Below are 9,008 nucleotides of genomic sequence, written 5' to 3' on the forward strand. Positions count from 1 at the left end.
GCGTTAGCATTAGCTTCAGGCAGCTGTTGAATAACCTTACAAAACCTGAGCTTTTGTAACAGCGTGTCTGGAAACGTGAGCAGCGTCAGCAGCTCACACTCGGGCTACACGGCTGAAGAACACTCGGCGTGTCTGATTCTGGTACTTTTGCTGCTCCTGCTTTAATAATTTAGAAACATGTCCGGTCCTCGTACTGTCATATGTTTACTCAGGAACGACTTGCGGCTTTTCGATAATGAGGTAAGCGAATGAATTTGCGATCGGTGTTTATAAAACTAGCATAATTTGTGCTCAGCTACTAAATTTACAAGCAGCTATAAGTGGTATATTGACTCTTATGAACATATAATGTTACACTTGCTGTGATGTCTAATATGATATAAATTCAAGCACATTTTATGTTAGCGGTTAGCATCAAGCTATTTTTGTTGGACAACAAGAGTACTTCCGGGTGCTCTTTTTCCCCCAAATGAAAATCCCTCGAAATCAAACTAAAATTGTAAAAAAAACCACAGAGGCTTCATCCATAAATGGAATTCCCGTGTCTTTCTTTGCTGTATCCTCTTGTAGATTGCAAATTACGTTACTTTTAACTTAATTCTTGACGGTTATTTCCGGGTACCCTTTCAAAACAAAAGATCAAACCAAACCAGGCATTGAAGAGTGCTTAAGACCGGAGACTAAAATAAGACATCAGGTCTGAATTCTGTCGTTGTGACATCCACAAACCTTAGTTCTAAAATGTTCCTTGTAATTATTCAATGATTCTATTTGTTTGCAAAAATGGAAATTGTTATTGTTTGTATTTCCTGAAATTGTGCATACATTTGGTAACGATGCCCAAAATTAGTTGGACAATAAATGGTAATTTAACATTTCAAAGCAGATTAGAAACAATATTTAAACATAAAAAGCGCTGAAAGAAATGTTTCTATTTGAAAATAGCAGCTTATGCTGCCAAATCATTTGCGTTTATTAAAAAAAAAAAAAAATACTTGAAGCAATTTCCAAGAAAGTACCTTTATACTTGCAGCTTTTCCACTGGGCTCAGAGAAATGCAGACCACATAGTTCCCCTGTACTGCTTTGATCCTCGACATTATATGGGAACATACCACTACAATCTGCCAAAGACGGGGCCGTTCCGCCTGCGCTTCTTGCTGGAGAGTATCAAGGACCTCAGAAACACATTGCTCAACAAGGGCAGGTGGGTCCACGGATTTCCTCAATTTCTATGCCTTTCATAAATGTGCTGACTTACCCAAATGTGCAAGATTTCAGTGCAGACCTCTCAGCTTTTTAGGATTGAACTGATTCAGATATAACAGGATGCACCTGAGCCTATAGGCGGTTCTATTTACATAACTTAAAGTGCTGCGCACAGTGTTCTGATGGTTTTTCCCTGGTAGTTCTCTATCCAGGATGCAGATTTCCTGGCATAGTGTAACTTTGGCCCGTGTGTCTGTTTTTACATCTGTGTGACAGTAACCTCATAGTGAGGCGGGGTAAACCGGAGGAGGTAGTTGCCAGCCTCATCAAGCAACTGGGCTCTGTCAGCACTGTGGCTTTCCATGAAGAGGTAGTTAAACGGCTTCTTCTCTTATTGGAGGGAGTAACGGTCCTGTCACGTTGTATGGTGAGTTTATTTCTTGGCTTTGTGCTTCCAGGTAACTTCAGAAGAACTGGATGTGGAGAAAAGAGTGAAAGATGTCTGTGCCCAGATGAAGGTCAACGTTCACACCTGCTGGGGGTCCACGCTGTACCACAGAGATGATCTTCCATTTCATCACATATCCAGGTTAGAAAGGACGTCTGGGAGGAAAAGTGTTTTCCCCCCTCGATGCGATAGATTAAACGCTTGGAATTCTGAACATTGACTTGTGGTGTTGTCAGGCTGCCTGATGTGTACACCCAGTTCAGGAAGGCAGTGGAGTCCCAGTGCAGGGTAAGGCCCGTGTTTCCTCCACCTGAGCATCTGAAGCCTCTTCCTCAGGGGCTGGAGGAAGGAACTATCCTTACAGCTGAGGACCTGGAACAGAAAGGTGAATAACCCCGATCGTTTTTGTGTTTTTGCTTTTGTTACAAATCTGCACTATTTCATACCGAATGCCTGTAAATTGAATTTATGAAATTAGCAAATTGACTTTTGTTTAAATAAAATCAGAGTGCTGCTGGATGCAGAAACTCGTTTGTGCTGTGATGCTTCTATTGAGCGATTCCACAATGCAGCTGCTCTTAAGAATCAATAAGACAAAGTGCTGAACACAGACTTCCTCATTTAGTGCAGCAGGAGAACAGATTCAATATCCATGCATGTGATTAAGCCCCCATGCTCATATACGTCCTTAATGCCCACCAGGGAGTGTTAAACAGACATTTAACAAATGAAAAATACCTTCCCCTTCCACTTTATTCAGCTAAAAAGCTGTCTAGCTAGCAAGTTAATAAAATCTCTAATATTAAAGAACAAAATGGCATCATTGGTTTTTATCTACTGGCTTATCTTTTGGTCTTCTAGAGCCTGTGGCTGATCCTCGCTCAGCTTTTCCCTGCAGCGGTGGTGAAAGTCAGGCTCTTGCCAGGCTCAAACATTACTTCTGGGACACAGTGAGCACGTTTCTTTGCATATAAATGAAGAGGGGTCATCTACCACGTGTTGAGAGGGATTAATGTGTATTCACTGTCACACAGGACGCAGTCGCAGTTTACAAAGAGACCCGTAATGGCTTGATTGGTGTGGATTATTCTACGAAATTTTCACCCTGGTGAGCGATTCCAGCTGTCCGCTAACAGGGTTTAACCTCTAATGTAAATCATGTAATGTAAATATTCAGAGATCTCTGACGGTGTAATTCTGCAGGTTGGCGCTGGGTTGCATTTCTCCCAGGTACATTTATCATCAGATCAAGCAATATGAGAGCGAGCGAACAGCCAATCAGAGCACGTACTGGTGAGTGTGGAATCAGAAAGGCTGACCTTTGTGTCCTGTTATCACCATCCACTCCAATTTGTCTTTTGTCAATCACCAGGGTCATTTTTGAACTGCTGTGGAGGGATTACTTCCGGTTTGTGGCTGTCAAATATGGAACCAAGCTGTTTCAAGTCAACGGTAAAATTTCTTCCCCATTGTTGAGACGGTGTAAATCCAAGTGTAAATTTAAATAGACTGTGTCTCAGGTCTTCAGGACAAGTCTGTTTCCTGGAGAAAGGACATGAAGCTTTTTAACGCATGGAAAGGTTAACCATTTTTCCACTTATTTGTGAAATATTATACATTTAACAGGAGAGGTGCATTTAAAATTTATGAATAGTCCCTAAAAATATGCTGTTGGATTTTATAGAGGGAAAAACTGGAGTACCCTTTGTTGACGCTAACATGAGAGAGTTGGCAACAACAGGCTTCATGTCCAACAGGGGGCGACAAAATGTGGCAAGTTTCCTCACCAAAGATTTGGGTCTGGACTGGAGGATGGGAGCTGAGTGGTTTGAGTACCTACTTGTAAGGAGTTTACCAATTTTAAATGATGATAAATTACATTTGTGGAGTCGTTTTTAGGAGTTTTCAAGTTCATCCATCATGTTTCTCACATGTGTCTAAGCTTCATTATTTGAACCTTTCCCCTTGAAGGTGGATCATGATGTCTGTAGTAACTATGGCAACTGGCTGTACAGCGCAGGTATAGGAAATGATCCCAGAGAAAACAGGAAGTTCAACATGATCAAGCAAGGCCTTGATTATGACAATAATGTAAGTTTTGGAAGTTTTATTTTCCCCCCATCGTTCTCACAAACAGAAATATCAAGAATATGTTTCTTCCCAAGGGTGAATATGTACGGCTGTGGGTTCCTGAGCTGCAGAGAATCATGGGAGCTGATGTACACACACCCTGGACCCTCAGCTCTGCTATACTTTCACATGCTCACTTGTCCCTTGGCGAGACCTATCCCACCCCCATCATCGTAGCACCTGAATGGAGCAGACACTTTAACAAGAAAATGGTGGGTGCCTGAGAAAAAGGAAGTTGACAGCATGACCACTGCCTTTGGATTTTATTTTTGGCTGTTGCAGCTGTTAGAATGAGAAGTGCTTCATATCTATGTTCATGTCGATGAGTGATTATCAAACATACTGTGTTTTTGTTTTAGAGTGGTGCAGGGCCTTCGCCACGAGGAAGGAAAGGTCCATCTCACACTCCCAAACAGCATCGAGACAGGGGGATAGATTTTTATTTTTCTAGGAGCAAAAACCTATGATCCGCCTCAAGCAGCAAACACTGAAACAAACATGTGTTGCAGACAGTCTTGCTTACCAAAGGAAGTTGATTTGAGGAAATGCTCAGTTCTTCATCCTGGGAAGTAAAGCAGCAGAAAGCGGCCTTAAGCAGCACACCTTCTCTATATTGTCTGTGGTTTTACAATGAAGAAAGCTGTGGTTTTTACACGTAATGCTGGAGATCACTTCCTGCCATCTATGTTTGTTACTGGGTTGTTTATCTGGTTTTATTATGCCTGATTAGATATGTGGCTATATGACATTTTTTGCAGCATTAAGATAGTGATTTCAAAATGAATATTCCTATATTAGCATATGACCTTATTTACTTTAGTTTTATCACTGGTTTAAAAGGAATTGGATGGTGTTACATGGAGTTCTGTTACATTGTTGAATAAAATGGAAGAAAACAAACCTGTACAATTTATATTCATATTAAATGCTAAATAAAGGAAGCATCTGCAACATCTAAAATGCATCTTCTGGTCATTAATGGCCCACGAGCCACAGTTTTGTATCACTGATGCGGAAATCAAGTCTCCACACGTCACGTGTGCGCTGCCTCGGGTGACGTCACTTCCGCGTTGTCTCGGTAGGTCCAGTTTTCCTTCCATGGGCGTCAGCGTTGAAAAACGGTATAATGTCTCTTTCTAACCGGAGTTAGGTGTCCAAAGACGGGGACCGTGAGGGACAACATGGCGTGCTGTAACTCAAAGACGGACCTGTCCAGGGTCCCTCTCCTCGCTCTGAACATGGGTTTCAGGAAAAAGGTGGGACTTTATCTGAATCCCAGAAACGCTGTGGCGGCGGACTGGATGGCTCTGGCCGAGGCCTTGGGCTTCACTTTCCTGGAGATCAAGAACTACGAGAGTGCGATAAACCCCACGGTGAAGGTGCTGGAAGACTGGCAAGCCCGCAGCACGGACGCCACGGTGGGGAAGCTGCTGTCCATTCTGTCGGAGGTGGAGAGGAACGATGTCCTGGAAGATCTCCAGCCCATGATCGGTCAGAATCACTTAATAGTTGTATTTATTCGCAACAAACGCTAGTTCAATGTAAATGAATGCCAATAATAATATACGGGGAGGCGCGTTTTGTATAATACGACAAGTATAAAGTTATAATTATTATCCATCTTGATTTGAAATGTGTCAATTGTATCAGTTCCTGAATCTTAAAAAATCTGATGCTTTCGGTCCGCAGTTTCAGTCTTAAGATCGACCACATATCAATGAGCTTGGTTATTTTAATTATTTTCCCCCGAAGTGCTAATTTCCTGTGACAGTAGTGTTACTTTGCCTGTATAAAATGTCTTTTACAGCACTTTTGCTGAGCATAAACTTCCAGTTCTCATGTTAAAGCACTGTTGCACAGCCCTGTTGATTGTGGGTGGGTTTTACAAAAAACAACATGGATTAAGTGATCATGTTTCATGATACAATCATTGCATAAAATCAGGTCATTAAATATAGGCAAAGATGTGCACACTCTATCACCAAGAGAGATGATATTATTTTATGTAATTACTTGACATTTTACAGCAGTTGCAATTATATCAAGCATTCCAGTGGCTTCACCAGTCTTAAAAACTGTCAAATGGGTCGTGTGAGCCATCTTGCTTTGATCTTTGCACGGTTTCTGCTAAATGACCTGCTTGTGGTTTGGTTCTCCACCAGATGAGGATGTCAAGAGGTATTGTGAGAGATTGAACAGGAATCCTGAGCCCCCTGTTCAGGTCAATCAGGTCGACAGCTGTTCCTGTCGCACCTTAGAGAGGGTTGGTCTCACCCTGCATGACGATCCTGAAGGTCAGTATTCAAAAAAAGGGGTTTCTCCTCTAAAGGAGTTGAAAGTTGCTTTGGCAGCAATAGTACAACTGCCATGACGCTAATCATTACAACAAATGATTAACATATGAAGTGTGCAAGACATTACATAAAGTAGCTGTGCTCGATCCATGTCTTTAGCAACTCTGGTTTGAGATTGGGACACCAAATTTATTTTGCACACCCCCACACAGGAAACCTTCTGGCTTTTCGAATCAGACAAATCATCTGAGGTTCGAATCTCATGTATGCACAAACACTCTGTTCTGCTTCCTGCAGTGCTCTGCGGTGGCTGTTTTGTCATGGTCCATTCCTGTGTATATGAACTATTTCCTGTATTATTTTTTGCTCATTCTATTTCTTCGTTTTAGGCACACCTGAGCTTTTCGATGCGTTCATCTGCTACTGCCAGAGGGACTTTGAGTTTGTCCAAGAGATGATCCGACAGCTGGAAGAGACAGATTTTAAGCTGAAACTGTGCGTGTTCGACAGAGATGTCCTCCCGGGCTCCTGTGTGTGGACCATCACGAGTGAACTAATCGAGAAAAGGTGTGATGTACGCCCATCATATTAAGCTCTGGTCCTTTTCAACATACTTAGAAGTACTAAGATGACTTTGCCTTGAGTGTTTTTTTGGGTAAACAGGAAATAGAAAGTGAAGAGTTGCAGAAGTCACGAACGCTTCAGTTACAGTTAAAAATCAAAACTTGTTTGTGTTCCAAATGAGTCTCAACTCCCCCTATTAAAATCTGCTTTTGGCAACGTTTACCTGCAGGTGTAAAAGAATGGTGGTGGTGATATCTGACGAGTACCTTGACAGTGAGGCTTGTGACTTTCAGACCAAGTTTGCGCTCAGCCTGTCTCCTGGTAAGTAATACTTTGATACATTTACCTGTCAATATCTTTGAATTTAAAAAACAAAAACAAACAAAGGAAAAGGATCATTTGCTGCTGTTTCAGGGGCACGAAACAAGCGGCTCATTCCAGTGAAGTACAAGTCGATGTCAAAGCCATTCCCCAGCATCCTACGCTTCCTCACCTTGTGTGACTACACTCGACCCTGCACGCAGGCTTGGTTCTGGAAGCGACTGGCCAAAGCTCTCTCACTGCCATAGTCATAGACTGGTATTTTGTCACATGCAGAATATGGTGCAGGATATTACAAAAAAGCCCCAAATTTCAGCTTTCACACACTGTACTTTCAAATCAAATCAAATCAATCTTTATTTATATAGCGTCTTATACAATCAAAATTGTTTCAAGGCGCTTTCCAGAATCCCAGGGCCTGACCCCAGACAAGCAACAGTGGCAAGGAAAAACTCCCCTTTAACAGGAAGAAACCTTGAGCAGGACCAGGCTCATGTAGGGGGACCCTCCTGCTGATGGCCGGCTGGGTAAAGAGAGAGGAGAGGAGGGAGGACAGGTAGAGGATAGGATAGGTAGGAGAGGAGAGGGGTAGAGGAGAGGAGAGGTAGAGTGAAGGGGAGGTGGAGGAGAGGAGAAGGAGGAAGAGGAGAAAGAGGAGAGGAAAGAAGAGGAGAGGGAGAGGAAAAGGAGAAGGAGAGGAGAGGAGCGGAGAGGAGAGGAGAGGAGAGGCACAGAGCACAGAAACACACACAAAAAATATGCACAATCACTTCAACGGGGCCGGCGGTCATTATGCAGCTCCGATGGCAGTGATACCTGCAAATAGATAGAGGGGGGGGGGGGGGGGGGGGGGGAGAGAGAGAGGAGAGAGAAGCAGAAAAACTACACAAGAATCAGCATAACTAGTCTGCTTGATGAGGAGAGGAAAGGAGAGGAAACCATGACCCAGTGGAGTGACAGAGGCCTGTCAGGTGATCATGTTTCCGGACCCCGGCAGCCTTGGCCTATAACAGCATAGCTAGAATGTGACCTAATGATTAGACGACCCCCTAAGTATGATAATTTGTCTGTCTATGATAGTAACTGGAACTACTGAATTAGTAACAGTAAGCTTTTTCAAAGAGGTAGGTTTTGAGTCTGATCTTAAAAGTAGCGATGGAGTCAGCCTCCCGTACCTGGACAGGGAGCTGGTTCCAAAGCAGGGGGGCCTGGTAGCTAAATGCTCGGCCCCCCATTCTACTCCTAGAAACTCTGGGAACCACAAGTAGACCAGCATTCTGAGAGCGGAGCGGTCTATTGGGCTGATAGGGTATCACTAGCTCCTCCAGGTAGGATGGAGCTAGGCCTCTGAGGACCTTGTAGGTCAGAAGAAGGGTTTTAAAAGTTATTCTAAATTTAACGGGCAGCCAATGAAGCGACGCCATTACAGGACTTATGTGATCTCTTTTGTCAATACCTGTCAGAACTCTGGCTGCAGCATTTTGGATCAACTGGAGGCTTCTTAAAGAGTTGTTTGGACACCCTGATAATAAGGAGTTACAGTAGTCCAGCCTGGAAGTAACAAATGCATGGACTAACTTTTCAGCATCAGGCTGCATCAGTAGCTTCCTGATCTTTGAGATGTTCCTCAAGTGAAAAAAGGCACTTCTAGAGACTAATTTAATGTGTGAGTTGAAGGAGAGATTTTGATCAAAAGTTACTCCTAGATTCCTCACAGAGAGACTAGATGTTAATGAGATACCATCTAGAGTGATCATGTGATCTAATCTATCCCTGAGAGGTTCAGGACCAAACACCATGACCTCAGACTTTGAACTTAATGAATGTATGTTATAATGCTGCCAACGATAATACTGTAAGATCAATTACTACCAAATACCAATAATTCTCTCACTGCTCACATTGGGGTTAGATTGTTAACAAGAGTGCCTGCTTATATTTGCTTCGTGAAATACAGTGTATTTGATCTATTTCTCTGCCACAATGTAAAACTTTGTAAAACTCTTTTTTGTACAGCTGCAAATTTTTTTTTAATCTATTTGC

The 9,008-nt window shown here is 42.8% G+C and overlaps 2 protein-coding genes across 3 annotated transcripts; both read left to right on the top strand.

Annotated features, from left to right (window-relative positions):
• The first annotated feature begins 27 nt into the window (after positions 1-27).
• Positions 28-4,746, top strand: cry-dash (cryptochrome DASH). Its single transcript, XM_003967988.3, has 14 exons — positions 28-240; positions 1,034-1,206; positions 1,485-1,578; positions 1,667-1,797; positions 1,893-2,041; positions 2,518-2,606; positions 2,691-2,764; positions 2,860-2,949; positions 3,029-3,108; positions 3,177-3,236; positions 3,341-3,498; positions 3,628-3,747; positions 3,822-3,998; positions 4,146-4,746. Exons 1-14 carry the CDS (start codon positions 178-180, stop codon positions 4,251-4,253), a joined length of 1,566 nt encoding a protein of 521 aa, XP_003968037.1. The 5' UTR covers positions 28-177; the 3' UTR covers positions 4,254-4,746.
• Positions 4,747-4,835: 89 nt separating this feature from the next.
• Positions 4,836-7,423, top strand: myd88 (MYD88 innate immune signal transduction adaptor). 2 transcript variants are annotated; one of them, XM_029842412.1, is made up of 5 exons: positions 4,836-5,277; positions 5,949-6,080; positions 6,470-6,647; positions 6,874-6,965; positions 7,038-7,423. In XM_029842412.1, exons 1-5 carry the CDS (start codon positions 4,968-4,970, stop codon positions 7,211-7,213), a joined length of 888 nt encoding a protein of 295 aa, XP_029698272.1. In that variant the 5' UTR covers positions 4,836-4,967; the 3' UTR covers positions 7,214-7,423.
• The last annotated feature ends 1,585 nt before the right edge of the window (positions 7,424-9,008 follow it).

This window comes from Takifugu rubripes, chromosome 10, assembly GCF_901000725.2.
Source record: "Takifugu rubripes chromosome 10, fTakRub1.2, whole genome shotgun sequence".
Classification (NCBI taxonomy): Eukaryota; Metazoa; Chordata; class Actinopteri; order Tetraodontiformes; family Tetraodontidae; genus Takifugu; species Takifugu rubripes.